Source organism: Pleurodeles waltl, chromosome 9 (genome assembly GCF_031143425.1).
Source record: "Pleurodeles waltl isolate 20211129_DDA chromosome 9, aPleWal1.hap1.20221129, whole genome shotgun sequence".
NCBI classification, from domain to species: domain Eukaryota; kingdom Metazoa; phylum Chordata; class Amphibia; order Caudata; family Salamandridae; genus Pleurodeles; species Pleurodeles waltl.
The window spans coordinates 210,319,413-210,343,178 of record NC_090448.1 but is presented as its reverse complement, the minus strand read 5'-3'; the positions used below and the strand labels follow the sequence as shown (position 1 = coordinate 210,343,178).

Genomic DNA, 23,766 nt, shown 5'->3' with positions numbered 1-23,766 from the left:
TACATTTTGAGTTTGTGGTTTCAAGATGCCATTGTCGGAAGCAGAATGGAGGAGGGCATTTACATATTTTAATACCATGTCCAGTAACACTTATTTCAAATCTGCCAATTTAAATGTTTTATTAACGGTCTGTCTAATCTTAACGGTTCTGAGTTAGATCTATCCAGGCCACTGTGTGGCATGGAGAGGACAGTGCTGGATTTCTTCCCACGGTATGGACGTGCCCGAAGATAATGAAATATGGTGACGTAGAGACAAAGATGCGTGGACACCTGGCCAAGTCATTGCGAGGTCCCCCTCTATGTTACATGATTTTGTATTGTGACTGGGTAGGCAGACACTATGCTGTTCTGGTGTTATACCTGCCCCCTTCCCCTGCATCAATAAGCTATTTAACATCAACGTATTTTTTGTGAGCCTATAATCCTGCTGATGTTTGTTAAATTTCAGACTAATAAAATAGTTTAAGAAAAAACTATTTTGTTTGTTGGGATAGAATGAATGTGCAGGCCATGCATGGTTCTGATGTAGATAGCATGACTTAAAGCTAGAAAAGCCACTTCCATCAGAGATGTAAGCTATGTGTCTGTAACATTCAGCAAACACCTTGATTAATTAACAAGGAAGAATGCATGTTTCGGTCTTCATCTGCTACTTTACATATATGTTTTAATCTATATAGCACAGTAATCTAATACGTTTACAAATACAAGTTTACAGCAGTCCCATTATTGGTATGTGACAAATGACCGTCTTTCAATTCAGAGGAAAATGACCTAAAGTCAAACCATCGATCAAACAAATCTTCGATCTGTGATCCTTCGGTAAGAGGCCCAAGGAGAGGGAGGGCTGACAAATGGTGAGTACTACAGATCTCTAGGAAAGCAGAGAAGAAGAGGAAGATGCTAAAACCCTGCACAAGAGGGAAGAAAGTGTTGAATGAAGCAAGGAAAGGAAAAATACAACGAACGAGTTGGAATGCTAAGTGGGTACAAAGTTAGAAGTACAGGGAGCCCAACAACAATCACACTCTATAATTGCAGTCCTTTGAATGGATGCCACCTGCCATTGCCCAGAACTGAAACCAGTACCTGGCCCACTGGTCTGAGCTTCACAGTTCCAGACGCAAAGTGACATCTCGGTCTACTTTAGGTGGTAGTAGAGAGAGATATAAAGAAAATTACAGATTGGACAAAACGTGGCCTTTTCATAACTAGAATATCCTGGAATAGAAAGCGGGAGAAGGCTTCCTCCAAACTAGGATCAGGTGCATTGTTAGGTAAAACACAATTTTAATGAGAAAACCTTTGTTTTACCCATGGTGAAAGTGGCACAAAGTAGCAGGCCTTTCCCAAGAGAAAGCCATGTTAAATGTACGAGCAGCACCAACACAACAATACATTTAAAACAAATAACATTCCCATGGCAAATAAATAAAAAGCAGTATGATTTTTTTAAAAGAAAATGTCACAAAATGCACAAAGGACAATGGTGGGTATAAAAGTCAATGCTATTCTATGGGTACTACCAATAATTCCCACTAGAGGCCACTTTTCCTAGCTGTGCTCTGCCTCACACAGGTAGGGACAGAGTTAGTTACCTTATATGGGGACTCCAGCCACAGACATATGGGGAAGACAGATCTCTTTACCCCTTCTTTTTGATAGGACCAAGATTCACAATTTCCTCCTGGTCTCTCCTGGTGCTCACAAGCAGCTTTTGGAACCTTCTGGGGTACCAGGCCACAGTCAACATGTGAGGGAGGCTCAACCACTTTCTCCAGCCAGAGCTAACATGTACAGGCCCGACTGTCCTTGTGGTCTTTTTCCAGAGTACCCTTTCTCACCCTTTTATTGCTAAGGCTGTAGAAGGCTAGTGGCCTGACCTTTGATGAGCACTTCCAAAGCTTTGGTACAGGGGTTAGCAAGAAGCAATGCCTTAGGTCTTCCCGAGGCAGCCCAGCAACAGCTTCTTCTTCTCCTGTTATTCCTACATTTCCATCTGTGTTATGACAGCTGGTGGTGGACACCATTTATAATGGAAGATACCACCCAGTGATTGTTAACAACCCCTAATCTAAACCTAATAACATTCAGACAGGTAAACCCTCAACCTAAAATCCAGAGAGGAACCTAGCGTTTGTGACGTCATCTGCTTTTCCTGTATTCCCCCTTCCCACATTCTAGGATAGCTAGCAGCGGATGGTTGGCCTTTGTTTAACTCCTACTTGCTTTGCTGCCAGCAGGCCAAGCATAGTCTTTACCCCAGAGATGTGTATTTCACGCCTCCTCAACAAGATAACTACTGCCACTGAAGAAAATTTGAATTGAATATTGTCCGGGCTTTCAGGCAGATAAAAGCAAGTTTTACTAAAATTATGTTTGACCATATAAAACATAAATCTATATTTTTCCACTGAGTTAGATTTTGATCAATATTGCGTCAGCGAGCAGATACTTTCTGAAGGTATTCGGTAAACCCACTAGTGGAGATTGACTTTTATTCTCTAGAGGCTTTTACTGGAGGAAAGAATTTACGCAGCCTAGTACAGTGAAAAGGAGTTTTTGTAGTGTGTTACTGGAAAGGCATAAAAATTGAAATATTAGGTCTGTGCCGCTTTTGCACATTGTGTACCCAGGCCTTCTAAGCGTCAAGGTAATACTTTGAGGCGACATCGCTAATAATAAAATCAGGCCTGCAATCAAATCACAAATGTTTTCTTTTTACATGTACTTGCAGCAGTTTTTTTTCACAGCAGTGTATTGGTGTACCCTTAGGCCTGATGTCTTGCTCTTAAAACCACTCATGTTTGTGGGGTAAATTCATGTTGCAGCCTTAGTTTGACATTGACTCTTTACGCCAGTGTTGCACTTCTGTACTATCACTGTGGCTTTACTTAAAAATGAAGTATATCATGTGTGTTTTACCATTTTAGGAACCATCGCGTTTTGCATAGTTCCTGTTCAGTTAGAATAATTTTACTTGCTAATCATTGCATTACCGAGAGCTAGAAGCAGCCTTTATTAAAAATATCGAAACCAGCCTCCACCTTCCCTCTCTCTCTGTCTTGCTCTCTCACAAGCTTTTTCTCTCTCTCTTTTCCTTCAATTTCCTTCATTCTCTTTCTCTGTTTTAACTTTCCCCCCTCTTCTGCTCTCTGAACTCTGTCTTCATTGTCTCTCTCTTTCCCTGTCCTTCATCTTTCCTTCAATCGCCTGTAGCTCACTTCCCTCCTTTATATGTCTCTCTTTGCTTATGTACCTACTGTGCTTGCTCCAGTAAGTGACAGAGGCACCAGCAGCGGCCCTGTGACTTTAAAACCGTTTTTGATGGACACCGTCTTCCCAGGGAAATACCCAGTCATAGGCCGGTTATAGGACAGTTGATCATTGGAAGCAATTAATGCTAAAAGCAGGGATCTGAAATTATATCAAGATGAAAATAATGTGTGAGATAAAAAACAATATTGCTTTGTGTTAAGTAGATGTACTTCATGAATATGAATTCTCCAGTAGAGTGACAGATAATGCAACATGGATTTTAACATTTTGATGATGCTTTCAGCTGCCCCCAAATTGTGCAAGTGCAAGTGAAAAAACCTGAAAAGATCACTATCTAGATTGTTAAAGATATAGGTCGCCCTAATGTGAATTTGCCTTGAAAAAACAAAAGATAAGAGGTGTTTGGCAAAACAGGAGCAGTTTCAATTAAACACTACGGCTTGGAGAACAGTTAAAGAAACTGGGTCCAAGGACTGTCTCAAAGTACAGTAGATCTGAGCAGTGTTTTATACACTTTTCCTGGGAACCTTAAAACAATTCCAGCATTCCTTTTTAGATAAAGAATGTGGGCCGTTGTCCTGGAGTCGTAATTAAGGTCTATGATAACAAATGCTTGTGGACCTTGACCTTGCGTGAACACAATGAGTGTCAATGAGTAGCATGTCCAGATGTCGGCATGAGGACAACAAGATTGCTGTGTGTTACTGCAGGTGTCATGTTCTGATTGACTGTCTGATCCTAACTTAATGTGGCATCTGACTTTATGCTGTTTTAGGAACGCGTGCACTCCTCCGGCCATGTTTGCTTAATTGGGGCCAATCTCCTTGGACCATTGTAGTATGGTTGCACTTATGTGTGGGATTGATCTCAGTTTCCTGTTCCCATGTTTTTCTGCCGACTGCGTGACATCCCTCCTGTGACCTGTGAGGCAGTACCCTCAGGCATGGATCTCGGAGCCTGCCGGACCTAGTATTTCTGAGTCGGTGTTGGTGGAGAGTTCATGACGCGTGACTTTGATAATAGTAATGCAATTTTGTTTTTATATATGAACACTTCATTGTGGACATCAACTCTTTCAATATGAACACACACACAGTTCTTACCATAAGATAAAAGAAACATGAAACATACTCTGTTATGTATTTTAAAGGTGGTACGTTAGTTGGAAATTTCTTGCAGTAAAGTAGACTTTTGTTGATTGTAAACAAGAACTAAATATCAGTAAAATGGCTCCTCCAGTTATGATGCTTACAATATTCACCAATGTTGTGGAATTGCTTATCTAGTTATAATGCCTACAATACTCACAAATGTTATGGAGGTGCTACAATACAATGTGTGGTAAATCAGCGCTAAAGTGATTTCAGTTTTGTGATCTTGTTATGGTTTATCTCTAAAGTGATTTTTTTAAAGTATTTACTGGCTTTCTGTCGTGGGCTATGTAGCCTTTACCACATACAAATGATCAGTGTTCTATTATTTGTACTTTTCCCACAATGCAGGTGAAATTAAACCTAAAAGAAGATGGACCTTGACATGATGAACATGTTTTTAATAGCTGGGGGCACTTTAGCTGTTCCAATTGTAGCCTTCATCGCATCCTTTTACCTGTGGCCTTCAGTGTTAATCAGAATATATTACTGGTAAGAATACTGCTATTATACTCAGCATTTGTTTATTACAGCAGTGCCTGCAAGCTGGACACTTTATATTTGACTCTTAACATTTGAAATGCTCTGCATGCAAGAGACATCAACATTTGAGTCTTTATTTTTATGTGATTTTGAATGATTTAAAGAACTTTTATTTGACCGTAATATTAGGGAGTGAATACAGAGAACGGAGATCCAGGAGATATATTTAACAAAGCTACAGAACAAGGTACAAACAGAGCTGCACCTGAGAAGAAACTGGAAGTCAAAAAAAGCTAGTTGCAAGGAGAGATGCAGTGGGAGAGCAGGAAACAAGCAAAGGCACTAGGTAACAAAGTTTGATTAGAGTAAAGGGTGTGACAAAGCAAAGTCATAATTTTCACTTATTTATAGAGACTGTTGGACACAGTGTAAATGGGCAGCACACTTAAAGATATCGCTGAGCCAGGTAAGACTCCAAATTAATTGGACAAAACAAGTGGACTTTCCCTTATTTAATTGGAATATGCACTACAAAGGCATATGGGGCTTCATTAGGCAGTGGCCTGGTTTCGAAATGGATCAGCAAAGCAGAGTTGATAAAGGAATCACAACAGAGGACAGACAAAAGTCAAGAGTAGAGTGCATAGATTAAGAAGAGATTGAACAAAGACCCTACAAGAACTAGCTTTGTGGGCACTAGAGATGACACAGCGTAAGGAAGACAATCAGGCAAAAAGCTAAGAACAGGCATACATAAATCATGAAAAATAATTTAGGCCCAAGAGTAGGCTTTACCTGTTGGTACCGGAAACAGTGTAATAAACTCATGATACTGACTTGTGCCCAATCAGGCTCATTTGGTAAACCTTATCCCAAACTAGAACAAGGGACTTGAAAATGTACCTGAAAGCACTGGAACATCTAATGCTTTGTTATTGCCCTGGTTTAAATGGTAAATGATTTGAAAATGGAACACTGTCCCTTTGAGACTGTTTCGCCTTTGCAAATGATGCTGTGGGATTCCTCAGGTTCTCAATGCGAGTTCATAATGCAGCAACTGGAGAACAAAGTAGGAGCTCAATGAAAAAGCCGTTGGTAGAAATAATTTTTAACAAATATTTCTGACTTTTATACCTTCTCCCAGCTCACAAGTACGAGTGATAGGTTTGACTGCCATAAAGATATTGTGAGCTGGCTGCAGTACAGGACGGGTGTTGGCAGTTAAAATCCCACCACCAGCTCTGTGGCTTAAGGAGTTTAGATTCCAAGAAGTAGCAAGTTGTGAGAAAGTGGTGTACTATAAGGTGTGGTTGAACAAGAGCTATACAAGAACTAGCTTTGCTGACACTAGAGATGAAACGGAGTAAGGGAAACAATCAGGCAAAAAATTAAGAACAGGCGTACATAAATCATGAAAAGTAATTCAGGCACAAGAGCAGGCTGTACCTGTTGGTACAGGAAACAGACACGATACGGACTTGTATCCAATCAGACTCATTTGTTAAACCTTAGCCCAACCTTGGGTAGCTGTAGCTTCGAGCTGCCAGGCTTAAACAAAGGAACAAGTGTAAAGCATTTAGAAGCACTAAAACAATGAAATAAAGCCACAAAACACAAAAGAAAAATAGATCTTATTTTTATGAATTTGTAGACTCCAAAATTAACCAGATCAACTTGAGGGTTCCAGAGATGTAGATTTTTAAGTAAATCAAAAAGCATTGGAACCTTTCAACAAGCACTGGCAACTGAAAAGTTCACAAACTTTGTAAAACGTTTAAAGAGTTGTATTAGCGCACTAACAGATAGGAGTTGAGATGAATCCAGCCGCAAATATACATTCAAATTGTACAATAAATCAGAACCATATGCACGAATCCAAGAGGCCAACTCCTTAGCCTTCTATTATCAGAAATCCGATACAACTTGCATACAAGATTCAGCACATAATATTATCCTTATTTAGTGCATATAATATATTGGCATCCCATTTTCTTGTTTCAGTATTCAAATCCAAAGCACTCCAGTAATCCAATCATATTCAAATTTTATAAATCTTTATTGCTTTATCTTGATCATTCTTTTCCATTTAAAACAGCCACTAGCCAACGCGTTTCGTCCTCATGGACTTCATCAGGGCTGAAACCATACAAAATATTTGACAAATTATTCACCATGACCTACCATCACCCTTTTATTATATACACATAAATTACAATCAAATTAAATCATCTGATTTACATTCAGAAATAATAATTATATTCAATTTTTGGAATACCCGTTTTATCCTATCTGGAGGCATGAAATCAGTATTGAGATATGTAACCTCAATAATTCAATTCCATATGTAAAAAGCCTTATTATTTAGTAATTTCTTTCATCAACTTTGTGATTACAATTATGCAATATTCTCCATGTCTACTTTATAATCGTTATACCTCATAATGCTTATTTATTCATTATAATGCAGACATTTAATTCATATGATCCTTGTGATTATCAGATACACATTAGGCATGTTCATTCAAATCACACGTGTCCTTCTTTTTACCTTTTCTATAAGGTCTGAAACTTGTCAATCATTTTATTATCATAATTAGTCAAAATCCTATATATATCGCATTGACATGCTTTATTACCCCATGTGCGAGCAACAATTAAACTTATTATTTAATTCGCTTTCTGACGACAAATAACCTCTCATATATAAAGACACATCTACTGTGTCGTGCCGTTCGAAACTAATATTCCTCATGATATTCTTACTGGGATATTCCAATCATCTATCAAGCCTGATTCTGTTCGTCGATGTATTTTAAATAACAAACTTTGTTCCGTTATATATGGACACCAGTTAGATTTTACATTTTAATCCACTTTCCGGTGACATGTAACCTCACACATACACAAAAATCTACTATATGATGTTAACGTACAATTCGGTTTGTTATTTTAATCTCCTTCCTGTTATCTTACGTTCCCACATGTATAGAACGCCTATCAAATCAAGTCCACTTAAACTATAACTAAACTGCGTTGTGGTTCACCTCACACTTATTCGTGCCATTTGTAATTTAATATTTCCTATTGCACTCTTATTACGATATTCCAACCATCTATCAGACCTTATTGTGCTCGTGAATGCATGTTAAATAGTATTCCATAAATTATGAGGTCAGTTTTGCAACAACGCAGCAACATTATTCCACCCTCACATTTGATCGTACCTTTAAAATCTACTGTTTCCTTATTGCACTCACGTTGCGATACTCCAACTGGCTATCATCTTGTTTCACTCATAAATGCCTTTTAAATAGTGCTCCATTAATTATCCCCAGCTGTTTAGTTTTTTACTACTCCGTATTTCTATAGAAAGCATGGCGGCCATTTTGAAACATCCACATTATAAATGAACAAGCTTATTGAATCCCAATGTGCATCTAATGCACTTTTATGTTACCAATACGAGATAACTTACTTTCTGATTTAAATGATTATCCTAAAGAATATGATATTAAGAGTGGCAGATCCCCGCCTATATTCTAATCTTTTGAATAGTGCTCCATTGAATGTCCTCAACTACTCAATTTTTGCTCACTTCGTGTTTCTATAGGAAACACGGCGGCCATTTTAAAATGTCTGCATTATAAAGGAGGCAAATTCATTAGATTCTAATAACCCTCTAATACACTCTTATATCATCGATGGAAAGTAACTTTCTTCCGATATAATCAATTATCCCAAAAAATATAATAATAAGGATAGGGGATCCCCGCCTATGATCTCAATTTCCCTTCAATATGTAATAATTTCACTTAAATTTATTGTTTTCAAGTTCAAAAATCCTATTTATTATCAATTTTATGTATGATCAGGCAAAATTCTTACTTCCATCATTGCATGTTATATCAAATCTGCCCTTAATTATATCAAATGTACACATCAATTAAAAGCTATCTCACCCAACTTTCAAGGTGCCTCATCACAAAGTTTTCTTAAATTTAATTATTCCTTTATCACAAGGATCATATGAATTAAATGTTTGCATTATAACGAATAAATAAGCATTATGAGGTATAACAATTATAAAGAAGACATGGAGAATATTGCATAATTGTAATCACAAAGTTGATGAAAGAAATTACTAAATAATAAGGCTTTTTACATATGGAATTGAATTATTGAGGTTACATATCTCAATACTGATTTTATGCCTCCAGATAGGATAAAACAGGTATTCCAAAAATTGAATATAATTATTACCTTTAAAGAGTTGTGTTCAGCTACTCCAGCCCACTTTGGGCAAACCAACTCCAGCAGAGGGGAAGGTCACGGGGGCCAGTAAGGATTTGTAAGACAATTACCTTGTCAACAAAGCACTCCCAAGTCCAGTTCCAGGCACTAAGGATGAACTGCCACAGACTTTAACAGAGTAGTCCTGATGCATGAGATACAGGATACGGAAGATGCTGTAAGTTGCTGAGAATGCTGTGCGGTTCACAGGGGTCTTCCTGAGGCTACTCCTCGATCCACGGACCAAGTGGAGTCACTTTGGTCACAGGGGTCGATGTCCCTCGAAGTCCTCTTTGGTCCAGCAAAAGTCCAGTTGGCACTGGACTACTAGTCATTGGTCACAGCAAAACCAGTGGTTCCCTTCTATTAAGGCTAGTGTCCATCTTAGGCAACCAAACTGCACTCGGACGTCACTCCAGACTCCAGCAGACTCGGGTGCAAATTTTTAGTGTCTAAACTTGATCTCCCTGGCAGCATGCGGCAGTCAGTGATGATCAGGTGATTCAGGCTACTGACAAGCCAGAACGGGCTCTTCAGCTTTTCTGGCACTGGTGCTGTAACAGGAAGTCAGCCAACTGACTCTTGGCATTCACCTCTTCTGTCTGGGGCTCAGAAGTGACTTCTGTATGAGCCAGGCACCACAAGCACAGTCCTTGCTTTGCTAGACCAAGGATCAGCAGGTGCAGTCCTTCTGTTGGTTCAGGCTCTGTCGTCAGGTCCAGGGGACAGCAGGTAGTCCATTTTTGATTCTCTCTGCAGTCCACATGTATTCTGAGGTGTAGGTTCCAGGAGGCCATATGTTTGCTCTGAAGGTACTCTAGTGGTTACTAGCCATTGGGCTACTAGAATCCCCCCTGCCTGATGAAAACTACTTGCAATGTGTGGCATCTAGATATCCCAAAGTGCACTATTCTGCACTTGCCCTTGAAAAGTGGCTACCCCGTTGAAGGTCACCTTTTGGGAGCACACCCGGTGTGGCTTTGTGCCACAGAGATGCAACACCTCTTCCAGAGCCAGGCCTTTATTGTTCCAGCTCCTGCGAGTCATTCACACTTCTCCCCAGAAGGGCAGAGGCTGTCTTTGGCCAGCATCTGCGAATGGCCAAGGAAAGCTTACACAACATAGTTGTAATTTTCTAAATGTTGCATTTTGAGATGGGGGAAATAACCAAGCAGCATGGCTGCTCAGACTCTCCCCTCGGCGGCCCTGAAGGAGCCAGTGAAATCCTACCATAGTCCTGGTGCTCCTGACAGTTTTCTTCTCATCTTTTTCTCACCACCAGGTCCTGTGCCCAACAGGACAGGGGCTTTTGCTGGCTACCGCCTTGCCCTGTGAGATGGTGTTGGGCGCGGCCTTGATCAATCAAGTCCGCTCCATCCAGCCCTGAAGGCCGATCTGGGCCAGAGGGGTGCAGCGCAGAGGGACCCTGCACGATGTCAGTAAACCTGGTGCTGCAGACCCCGTGGTTCCGGGTGATGGGAGTTGACCAGTGGGCCTGGTCAGAGGCAGTAGATTCTCCCACGGTCAGACTGAAAAGCTGTGACAGAGGCTGGCATTCTGGGCTGAGCGGGCTCTCCTGAGGTGGCAGCCCACACTGTGACTGCACCCGTGCCAAAAGAGCTTGTTAGTGGCAGCCTTCATGGGCTAGTGGAAGATCTACCAGCCCCTCCCAAGAGGACAGCAACATCACACTCCCCTGCATCTGCAGACACCAACAGCAATGACGACCAGGTGTGTGGGTCCCCTCTCCTGCTGTGCTGCGTGGATCCTGCAAATTGGGTGATGGTCGGAAGTGGTCCAGACGGTCCTCTCTTTTAGCTGTTTAACTTGGGTGGCAGTGAGCCCTTGCCTGTGTACTTTGCAGCTGCCAAGGCTTGTTGGCACTTCTTCCAAGGGGTCTTCAGTCTTCGTGTAGGTCCAGCCCCCAGCACTCCTTCATGCGACGTACAGCTCCCTGAGTGACTCTCCTGTGGCGTGGGACTCCTTTTCGTAGTTCTGCATGGGCCCTTTTTGCAATTCTGTGTCCCTGTCCTGTGGGACTCCTGAGAGTGCTGCCTGTGCTTCTGTGGGCTCTCTGCGATGCTGAGGGCCTCTCTAACTCCCCCTCCTGGGTTGAGTCCTCCTGGGCCTTGTTAGTCCCTGGCAGCACCACTTTCCGCCAACTGCGAGTTTTGCCTGTGCCAAGGTTTGTTGGTGGAATCCGAACACGCAAACCCGACTGCAATCTTCCTTCTGGCATGGGACATCACCTGAATCCTCCAGGAACTCGACGCCGACTCCAGGGCTGCAGTGCGGACTCTTCTTCCTCACCTTCGACCAACTCCTGCAATCCTCAGTTTGATGGGTAGCAGCCCACACTGCCCACAATGGACTCTGCTGCGTCTTCTGGACCTGGTCCGCTCTTTCCACAGGTCTTCCTCTTCAGGAATCCAAGGTTGATTTTTTTGCAGTCATCTCTGGGTTTTGCAATTCTCTTATTTTCTTCTAAGTGGGTGTTTTGGAGAAATTCTAGTAATTTACTCCTGCTTTTCTGGTTGCTGGGGGGTGTTGTGGTACCTACCGTTGTGCTTTCCCGGTACCCCCAGCGACCCTCTGCACTCTCCAACTACCAAGGTGGGTGTGACACTCTCGCATTCCATTTTGTTTGTATATGGTTTGTGCTCCCCGTAAGTCCACAATTCTCTATTGTGTTTTACACTATTTGTACGGTTTTCTAACTATTCTTATGCCTATTTCTGACAACTAGTGTATATATCTTGTATGTTACTTACCTCCTAAGGGAGTATTGCTTTTATAATATTTTGGTGTTGTGTTACCATAATAAAGTACCTTTATTTTTATCACACTGAGTCTATTCTTTCATGTGTGTAAGTGCTGTGTGGCTACAGTGGTAGTGCATGAGCTTTGCATGTCTCCTAGGTAAGCCTTGACTGCTCATCCACAGCTACCTCTAGAAAGCCTGATTTCTAGACCCTGCCTACACTACACTACACTAATAGGGGTTACCTGGACTTGGGGTACCCACCACACACCAGGCCAGCTTCCTACACTGAAACAATACAAAGTGTCAATCGCATTCCTCCAAGAGACGCATGTCTGGGGTGACTGCAATCCTTGCCTGCGAAAGCGCTGGAGGGGGGCAGATATTTGTTATCTCATATTCTGGTTACGCCAGAGGGGTGCTCATATGAGTGGCTCCGGGTATCCCGTTCCACCACAGGAGTCATGTTGTTGAATCTGGAGGCCACTACGCCATCTTGCATGGTACCCTAGATGGCCGTGAGATATGTTTTATAAATGTGTATGCCCCAAATATCGATTGTCTAGATTTTTACACTCTGGTCATGATGGTGGCATCGCCATACCTCGGCGCGGCCATTGTATTAGCAAGGGACTGTAATCATGTCTGGAAGGGCGCACTAGACCGGGTGCCTCCTAAAGACCACACTAAACCCCACCTGATAGGGCGCTTAAAGATGTGATTCATGCTTCACACCTCTATGATGTTTTGAGAGACAGTCACCCAAAGCGGAGCCTTTTCTCCTGTTATACCACTGCGATAGCTATACACAGACGACTGGACTACTGTCTGTTCTCTGCTGAGATAGCACCAAACATTACATAGGTCTCCTTTTTGGGCCAATACTTTTTGGACCATTCCCCGGTCCTGTTGAGTTTTGGGGGCAATCCTGGGTGCCCAGCGATCCCTCTGTGGCACCTCCGTGTGGAGGAAGCGTTGATGGACCCCCCACCCCTTTTGCAACAACAGTCAACAAGACACTGGTACAATACTTTGTTGAAAACTGGGGTTTGGTGAGCAGCATGAGCCTTGACTGGGAAGCAATAAAGTTTGTACTATGGGGTTCATCCTCAACTGGAGTGCGACATTAGCAAGCATGAGAAAAAACTAGAGGAACTGGAGGCAGTGCTTCCTACTCACCTAATTGCAGTGGTCTCTTGGTGGGTGACTAGGGCAAAGTTGCTGGATGACTGGTGAAGCATAGAAAAACACACCTACATGGCTTATTATCAGAGATTGCATATAGAGGGTGATAAAATTGTAGCACTGCTGGCCCAATTGATCTGACAGGAATCCCCCAGGTAGACTACCCTGACTATATATAATGACACAGGTACCCTTGTCTGTACACAGTGGGCCATTAATTTGGTATTTCACGCCCATCCATGCAATGCATATAGTGAGCAGCTAAACCACCCATCGGATGGACTTCGGGAATTTCTGGCATATTTATTTTCTCTCAAGTGTCAACTCAGATGCCAGGGGGACCTTCGCTAACCCACTCATCCAAGAGGAGATACTAGCTACGATCCAATGCCTCAAACTGAGCAAACTCCAGGCAGCGATGGCATGCCCTCGTATTTCTATCACAAATACACCAATACTATAGCCAACAGGCTTGTGGAGGTGTACGAAGAAGCCCTGTAAACCTATGGCCTACTAGCCACAATGCGTGAGGCATTAATCATAATGGTGCCAAAAGTACGCAGGGACCCCAATGGTTTCCTCAGCATATATACCAATATCTCTCCAAAACATAGATATGAAACTCCTTAGCAGTGTGCTGGCAGCACACTAACTTGCTTACCTACTAGCCTTAATACACACGGACCAATTGGGTTTTATCCTGAAATGTAACACCCTTCATAATCTACTACACTTTTCTCATGTATACCATGCCTCAAAACTCCAAGAAGATGCCTATGCCCTGGCACTATTAGACAGGGAACAAGTGTTTGCTTCTCTAAACTGGACTTACAAAAGTATTGCGAAAAATGGGGTTGGGCCCTCGATATATACAATGGGTTTGTCTCCTTTATTCTGACCCTTGTGCCAGGGTGCATTCTGGAGGGTTGGTCTCGGAGCCCTTCCAGTTATGTGGGGTACAATGCAAGGGTGCCCCCTCTCACCTCTCCTGTTTGCCATTGCAATGGAACCCCTTGCAGAAACACAATAAACAACAATGGGCCCATGGGGGTTTACACTGGGGAGGCCAACAATGTAGTCTCCCTCTATGCTGATGATGCCCTGGTGTATCTGTGAGAACTGCCATATTCAACACAAATTCAGTTAAATGTCATACACAAGTTTAAAGAGCTCTCTGGACTCTATGTTAACCTGGACAAGTCTAAATTATTCCCATTGGAGAGATTAATGGGAGACCCTGTCAAGACACTTCCTAAGGTGGGGGTTCCCCTGGGTGACAGCCGATGTCTATTTGGGTGTTCGATTGCACACACAGCCCCCACATATGTAGCCCTCAACATTGGGAGAGTGGAGTAAGGGCTCAGTGCCTCAATCTAATTTTGGCAAGATTTACCTCTGTCTCTTATGGGCAGGCTAGCTATTGCAAAAAGGATCATACTACCCTATTGCCTCTATACACTCTAGAGCACCCTATATGCTATCCCCAGGCAGTACTTTCACACCTTGGATAGCCTTACAGTAGACCTGCTCTCGGGAAATAAATGTAGGTGTGTTGGGTTTGCAACACTGAGAAGAACCTGGAGTCAGGGGGGTCTCAAGGTGCCGCACCTTGAACTCTGCTACATGGCGGCCCCCTTGCAACACGATGTCCACTGGCTTGATCCAGAGGACAGCTGGGAAATGACTGCTAAGGGGCACCCATAATGGATGGTCCCTAACGGTCCTGCTAATAAGTTGATCGCAAGTCTCTTCTACCTTTCCTTATATTGTTCAATTTGACGCTGATATTTGGGAGGAGGGAGAGGTTTGGAGAGTAATTTGGCATGTATCATATGCTCCAAACATGCCATTGTGGGTTGTGCAACCTTTCCTAAAGAATGCTGACTCCATGTTGGCGCAGAGATTGAGGGACTGAGGTTGTGTCACTGTGGGGGACCTCTACCCGGGGGTCATTTCCCCACAAGGGACAAAGCCATAGAATCCTTTTCACTGGATACAAGACAATACCTTCAATATATTAAAATTTCATCCACGGCTCACGCAGTGGGCCCACCTTCCCTGCTGCACTGCCCAGCTCCAACATCCCAACAACACTACTCGATATGGCCCATGGCTGCAAGCTGATCTCCTGCATCTACAGGGTGCTACAGGATGATCTACCGCCTCGATACTCACCATGTAGACCAAGTGGGAGGAGATTATGGGGGAACCTCTGACAACTAAAGATTGGGTAAAGGTTTATGAGGGAGTGCAGACAGTCAGATCCAACGCACGATTCAAGGTGCTGCAATATAATTATATACACCAAACATACCTTACTCAAAAATCCGTGCATGCTATGTAGGCCACTCGACCAGCTGCTGCGCGTGATGTGGGGGCCGTACAGTGATCGTTATACATATGGTGTGGTTTTGCCTATCCCTTTCCCCTTACTGCCCGGAAATACTGCAAAACCCATATAGGGTCTTGGACTGGGCAGTGCTGCTTGAGATTTCAGGTGCTGCTGTGCCTGCTTCCTTCTCCCGCACAGGAAAAACTGAGTAGAAAGTTTGTCCTCCTTGGTCTGGTGTTGGCAAAGCGATGCCTAGCAATTAAGTGGCTCAGCCTGATTCCCTCCACATGTACAGCATGGTTAAGAGATGTTTCTGAACGGGTAATCACAGAAGTGTGAATGGAGCCTGTTCGTAGGAATGATAACCTGGAGGATGGTGTGTGCTTGATCTGCTATGCTGTCTGAACTAAAGAAATTACAGGGAGTGGCCCCTCCGGGGATGCAGTGACAGGATGTACAAATTATACTGTTACTTTATTGGGAAGGAAGCGGACAAAAGCCTGATCCATGAATAGGTACACCGGAGACCTACACAAACCATTGGTTCTGCACCTGTCCTGTGTCAGTTAATGGAACTTAGCACGAAAGCAGCAAGAGCAGGGGAGGGGAGCGGCGGAGGCTATGTTATTAGTATGCCAGGTCTGGATATGGGCCTCCGTTTGTCCTTTTATTCATTGCTTACCAGAAATACCTATTTATTGGTGACTTTTTAATAAATGGATTCTGTAACGATGCTTTTCTTTCCATTCTACTAAACATCAATAAAACCTTACTAATATAACAAAGTTGCTAAGTTTAATGTTTAATGTTAAGCTAGGTTTAATGTAACGATTATTTTGATACCTTGAAGTACCATCTTTAGTGGTCCCATTCAGGAGTTAGCACGGTTGAGTTGTCAGTATGTACTTGTCAATGGGGCTACTAACATTTTCCAAGTAAAAGTGACAGTTTGGAGTTTTTATTGCTGGGACATAAAAAAAATACATGTCCTACTTTTTAACATACAACAACCTGACTCAGGAACTGATAGCCCTGCTGTAGGGGTGACATATATATTAAAAAAGGAGGTTTGGGCCTTGCCGTTAGTTTAAATGACAAGGTCGAATTATCAGTAAAAAATTGGTCTGCCAGTCTGCAGTGGCAGGCTGGGAGACATGTTTTCACATTCTCACATTCCGGTTGGCATAATAAGTGCTGCAGCCCTAGTGGGACACATTACCTTACAGGCCCTAGGTACCCCTAATACCATACACTAGGGACTTATAAGTTAACAAAAATATACCAATTGGGTACAAGCCAATCATGAACTTTTAAGGGTCAGAGCACTGACCCTGAGGTCTGTTTAGCAGGCCTCAGTGCACTCTCAGAGTCAAAAACCAGCAGCATCAGTCCAACACTCTGGGGGGATCGTGCAAAAAATAGATATTTCTTTACACCAGTGGATAGAACTAAACTCCGAAATGGAATGTGCAATGGATCTTGTGTGTGAAAGAGGCAGGAAGACATAGAAAGGAATGTAAGGGCATGCTTTAGGTGATAATACAGGGTTCAAAGTATAAATAGATTCACTGAAGACCCTCCCCAGCTCTCAGGGAAGCCATGCTAGGGAAGACATGCTAGTGCCACAAATGAGAAGCAAAGCCCATAACAGAATCTGAACTGGATCTGGTTTCAAATATAATTATGAAAGCTTCTGAATGAACATCAGAGCATACAACCTAGTGACTGCGATGTAGGCAAGCCCACAGATCATTTTCTGGTGGCAGGATGGGAAGATCCTGACATTTAAGTTAATGTGTGCATTTATTAGTCCAGATTTACTATCTGTGTGTTCCAAACATAACACAGGTCCCTTTTTAACGTAACCTCTAACTCCATGGTGCATTTTTGTAACACAAGCTGCTCAAGATAATTGTTTATCCTTAATCCTTTTTGTGACTCTTTGGTTTCAAAATACTCATTTTTGAATAAATGACCTTGGATGAAAGTCAGAACATATTGTTTGCCAAATTGCAAGCCACCATCAGAGTCAGACCGTCAACTTGGTAATGGTCCCTGACTCAAATTCATATACATTGTTTGTAAGGGGCAACATCACAATTGTTTTATCCATTGCAAAGTTGGTAATTTTCCCTCCCTTTTTTCTCTTTAAAAATGCTTCTTTATATGGCTTCAGTAAAATGAGTCATTCCTATGAGCCTTGTGCCTGGAAAGCATATGTGCCATCTCTATTGTTGCAGTATAAATATGGACAGTGGTCTTAAACAGGAATACACACTGCATTTGGATTGATTAATTTGATGTCGTTTTTAAAGGGAGACAGTAAAAGAATTCATGTGAACCTAATAGTGAACTGTTAATAGTAGATGATATATAACCTGCAGAATCATAACTGTGGACATTTACAACATCCCAGTAACAGCCCATACAATAGTTCAGTAAATGTCACAACTAATACAATTTTAGTCTCCTATGTGATTCCGGTTGCATTGATATTGCTCCACATTTTCCCTAGCTAGTTCCATGGTCAGATTAAAATAAGTGAATCATTAGACTAGTTAACTCCTCTGAGTAGAGGGCCACACTGATCACCATAATCAAAATTTAACCCTGTCTACAAACAAAGGCGTTGCTGTATATTTATTTTAAACTATACCATTGATCATTTGAATGAACAACATTATTAAATGTCAGTCTGTATGAGTCATGCAAGACGGTTGCTTGGAAATTACCATAAATAAATTACAGCTAAAAGTTGTTAGAACTAGCAATTTGGAAATGCAATATTTAGGTAGTAGATAATGGCAATAGTTCCATTGTTATGGAACACCGATTTCTCCAATAAATCCGTGTTCTAGAATACAGAATTCAACATCTGTCATTGTTATCCCAGTCTTTACTTTTGAGTCAGATTCTAGTAAGTGAAATTGAGCTTTCTTATCCTGGTGTTCATACCCAATAAATATTTGACATTTACAAAGATTTACTGCACTTTCATGAATGCATGCATGAAAGTACATTTTATTGCTGATTTTCTATACCATGGATGGAAAGGTAATTGTTACTGTTTTCTAAAGATATACTATTTCCATAGTCTTTTTTTTCTACACAAAGGAAATACTTAAATATTTCTTATGATTTTTTATACAGGTACTGGAGAAGAGCTCTTGGTATGCAAGTGCGATTTTCTAACCATGGGAACTACCAATTTTGCTACTCTTATCGAGGGAAGCCTGGTCCCAAGCCTTCGGTTCTGATGCTGCATGGCTTCTCTGCACACAAAGACATGTGGTTGACTATAGTTAAGGTGGGTCCCTGAATCAGTAGCAAAAAGGCATTACATGAGACAGAAGCTTGTTCTAGCCTGTCATCAATTTCTGGTGTTAGTACATTCCCCATTGTGTTAATGATTTTTTTGGCTAATATCGCAAGTTGAAACACCTGTAATCACATTAAATACATGCAAAATGTGGTATCATTTTCTGTCTACAAGGTAGGAAAGGTGTGAATTGAAATAAGCTACTTAGTATTCATTGTCAGAAAACATAATGGAACTGGGGACACATTTTTTATCCTTTGCAGGAATCAAATTCTTCACTAGGAACTTAAAAGGTGAGAATGCTAGGGGGCACACACACACACCAAACCTGGGTCCTGCATCTGGAAGAGGAATGTAGCTTCACTAAGCTTCCATGAAGCTCTCTTGACAGTCATGGATGACCAGTCAAGCTCAAAGGAGAAGGTGTAAAGTTACAATAGCACACACAGCACAATTGTCACTGTTTCAATGAAGGTGTCAGTGCACAGGCAGAGTTGTGCCTACAAAACACATAAATGACAATTCAAGAATATATAAATATATTTACAGTACAAATGGTAAATGGCAGAACATAAAAAATAGAAAATACAATAATGTAACACAGTTTAGCAGTTAAAAGTATTTACAACCTAAACAGATTGATGAACAGTGGCATATTAATGCAGTGAAAAGCACAATACCACTGTAATGCAGTTACAAAACTATTAGTAAAATAAAGCAGTATTTGAAGGCAGTACACTTACAGTGATCACTAGCCGACCTAGATTATTACATTACAACATAGAAAATTTACAGTACTTTCACCAAAATGGAGTTTGTCTGCTACAGGTTGGTAATGTAAACTGTTTGGGGCCATGGTGTCCGTGAATACCTCATAGAATAGAGAACCCAAGAAAAACAGGGAAAATGACACATAGAGCACCTGGTGACCTACAAAAAGGGAATCGTGCCTTGAAATTTAGAAAGTTAGAGTTAGTGGGGTTGGTTGCCCAAAGTATGCTTGTTATCTAGGTGCCCTATAGTCTCCTGTTCCCTGGCTTTTCGCTCAGAGTGCACCAACCTCGATTATGATGGGTTATGACTTCTGCATGACCCAATGAATGGATGCAGGCCCACAAACACTAGCAACGCCTTACAACCGGCTGCTGTAACAGAACCTTTGCAGTGTCAGAAAAGAAAAGACAACAGTGAAAGGTCATGCTAGCCAGTATGAGTCACCACTTAGCTCATCTACACTTGTAGGTATAGGGTCCTTATTCAGCCCTCCTTCCGGCCCTGCCAAAGTAGAGGTTTCAAGGCATTGTGTCCTCATCTCTGAACTCCTTGGGGTAGTTAGTGGCTTCTCTGCAGACCGAGCCAGCGGCAGAGTAGCCAACAGACCTCCAAAAGAGGTTGCACTAAGCTCTACAATGTAGAAGCACCAATTGCAGCTGGGACTATGTAGACCCAGGTCTACCTGCAGCTCAGTAGGCCAGAGGAAATGTCCAGCTTATATATTGAAGTTTAGGCAGTTTGGCAATGACCACTGGTAGTCAGAGCATCGTCCAGAACCTAAGTGTCCGGAATGAGGCTAAGTCACACTCTTTCCCCATCTTCATCTCCCCTCATGTAATGAATGATCACTGTCTATGTGTAGATAACCAGATACATTTTCCAGGAAGCTGCTGTAATGAGCAATCTTGTGTTTCCTCCAGAAGTCCTGGAAACAAAGAAAGCAGTGAGCAGCATCCATCCTTACTATTGCAGCAGATGTTCTTAACAAAGCAAATGTCCATGAATGGGCGATAACAACAGGTGCACCAGTAGGGTTGGCTAAGTGTTAGTCGTGCATGCAAGTTCTGATTGTTTTCAGTTGCAAAACGTTATGCTCATAAACTTCACAAATATTAGAAACACACAACAAACAATAAACTCTGCGGCCTTTTTGCTGCAAGGATAAGGACTTTATTTACGTGGGTGGGGTAGTATTCATCTCCCTTGGGTGCAGTTTTACACCCCACAAACTATAGAGCTGTGGCTACCAGCAAAGGCCTCGACACATGATGTCCAGGCAGCACCCCCACTTGCTACCGGTTCCAGTAGATAGTTCAAATTCCCCACTCTCACGGGACAGCAAAAGGTTGTGTCTTTGGACACTAGTTAACAGTTTGAATCACTTTGATCCCCAAAACTGTTGCCAAAAATCAGAACTTTGTAAACCTTCATGAACAAAAGACGAATGGAATGGATGGCACAGATGCTCATGTTCTCAGAGACTGTCAACGTTCAGCTTTTTTCGGCACTGCTCTGGTTAGTATTATGCACAAATCACAGCAGTGACATAATCGCTCCATCTTCTCTTCCCGACTTTAAATACATTTACTGACACATTCAGTAAATATTTGTGTTTTGTGGCATTGATGTTTATTTGAAAGTTCAATACATAAACCTTTAAAAAGTCAAAATTATCTAAATTACCTTATTAGAAAACATGTCAGTGTAATTAGTTTTCCTGCTTTGAGTTCACTCACATACTTTTAATTGCAATTATTTATTCAGCATATCATTGTTTCCTTTCCACCTTTTCAAATAGAGACTGCAGTTTATGAGTAAGTGTTGTAGCCTAATGTTTATCTGCAACACTGCTTAGTTAGCTGAGCATATTGCCCAGTAAAAAGAAAAACTGAAAATGTGCTAAAGGCTTTTGCAACTTCTACTACTGTTGCAATTATTTGTGAAATCCATAGAAATCTAAAACTTCCACTGTGAATATTATACATAGCTACTGGTCTAGATGGAGCTTGAATTTGACTCTCCAGGTTGTATGTAGTCTTTAGTCATAGTCATTTGAATAGCTAGGCTGCATTGAGACTTCCTCATCCCACCCTCTTCCCCAAGAATTACTGAGAGCTTCACTCAGGATTCTTACATCTACAAAAATAATTAACTAATCAGGCGTAGCTTGGCCACATTGATGATGGCTGCCTTTTTTAGAAATTTCAGCACAATGCTCTCTTTACTTTAAGACCCCTTTAGAAACTGCCAGCTGGACACTAAACACTATGGGGATCATTCCGACCCTGGCGGTCCATGACCGCCAGGGCCGGGGACCACGGAAGCACCGCCAACAGGCTGGCGGTGCTTCCAGGGCCATTCTGACCGCGGCGGTAAAGCCACGGTCAGAAAAGGGGAACCGGTGGTTTCCCGCCTGTTTTCCCCTGGCCCAGGGAATACTCCAGCGCCGCCATGGGGATTCCGACCCCCTTCCCGCCAGCCTGTTTCTGGCGGTTTACACTGCCAGAACCAGGATGGCGGGAACGGGTGTCGTGGGGCCCCCTAGCAGGGCCCCATGAAGATTTTCACTGTCTGCTTTGCAGACAGTGAAAATCGCGACGGGTGCTACTGCACCCGTCGCACCCCTGCAACACCGCCTTCTCCATTCGGAGCCGGCTTCTATGTTGCAGGGGCTTTCCCGCTGGGCCGGCGGGCGCCCTTTTGGCGGTCGCCCGCCGGCCCAGCGGGAAAGCCAGAATGGCATCTGCGGTCTCCTGACCGCAGAGCGGCCATTTGGCGGTTCCCGCCAGGCGGGCGGCAACCGCTGCCCACCGCGGTCAGAATCACCGCCTAGTGAGCTGCATCATTGCTACACTTACTGACCTACTTGGAGATGGCATTATTACCCACTAGAATCAAGTGCATCTCAAAGAATCCCACCTGTGAAAGCAAGTCAGCTCAGCGCCATGATCCAGTGGAGATACTGCACAAGAAAAGAGTCACTGAAGTATTTCCAGATGCAGTTGGAGAGCATCATCAGTCACTTGCCTTACCTGCTACCACAGCCCTCCTGCTCTTGTCTTGTCTGTATACCATGTGAAATACCCTTGCTGTCGCATTGGAGTCCCGGCACTATAATAAACACAACAATTTGCTTCTTCATCTATCCTTAACTGAGGTGTGCAGGAGCCACTGAAAAGTGCCACATTGAGATATGGAGGCCATCAAGGAAACACAGAACAGTCCTGGTTCAGGTACTGGCCTACCTGATGGTTAAGGTCACCATTGATTGGACACCTGATTGGGATCCTAGTGCACACTGAGATAGTTATTTTTGAATCAGGCAAGTCACGGACAGCCATCTTTGAAATGGAGACTAGCAGTCAGTATTTCATTTCCAGGTACCTTGTTTCCTTTAGGCATCCACAATGAGAGTGTCACTGCTTCATCACCATGCATCAAATCAGCAGAACTGTTATATTTAGAAATAGGGAAAAACGTAAGTACTGAATCGTGCTGCCTGATATGTCTTTTGCTGTGCCTGCTAGTGACCTTTCAGCAGCATCTTTATTTTGCAGAGAAGACGAGAGACAGTGAAGGACCACATGAACTGTATCCCAGGGCCAAAGGTTATGGAATTTTCTAAAAAACACACTGAGAAGACAAAGAATGTTTTTTAGGTAATCTGAAAACTTGAAGGAAAACAATTTATTGCTGGTATCCTGATGTCCCTGCTGGAGACACAGTGTGCTCTGCCATTGAAAGTTTAGATTGAATGTTTCCTCACTCCTGCAAGCCAGCAGAGAAGAACTTGCCATGGTCCATCATAGCTTGTAATCTATGGCATATCTACCTACCTACAAGGACACTATGATATAGGCATAGTTTGTCTACTTGCAAGCAGCTAACTTCATAAGGAGGATAACTCTAAGGCTGACCCTGACAAAGCGAGATACTCCCTTTAACATTCTGTACCCTGCTACAGTGCTGATTACAACTAGAGAAATGATTTGGCGTGGGGAACTGAAAAAATGACTGAACTCTCTACAAGCCTCCTTAATGGATAGCCTCAGTACAAAGCATAATGCCCCTGAAGGAGAGCATCTTCAAAGAGATGAGGCTGGCAGAGACAAACCAAAAAGGCGAGCCCTGGAAGATAGATGCCCAAGGGGGTTGACTGTTAAATCGTACAGTCTAAAATCTCCATTCAT

At 42.5% G+C, this 23,766-nt stretch overlaps 1 protein-coding gene across 1 annotated transcript in view; it reads left to right on the top strand.

Moving 5' to 3' along the window:
• The window catches only part of ABHD6 (abhydrolase domain containing 6, acylglycerol lipase), a 158,008-nt gene that overhangs the window by 12,266 nt on the left and 121,976 nt on the right, over nt 1-23,766 (top strand). Inside the window, exons 2-3 of the mRNA XM_069206561.1 lie at nt 4,784-4,924; nt 18,634-18,790. Of these exons, the coding sequence (XP_069062662.1) occupies nt 4,806-4,924; nt 18,634-18,790 (276 nt within the window). The 5' untranslated portion in view covers nt 4,784-4,805. The remainder of the gene's footprint in view (nt 1-4,783; nt 4,925-18,633; nt 18,791-23,766) is intronic.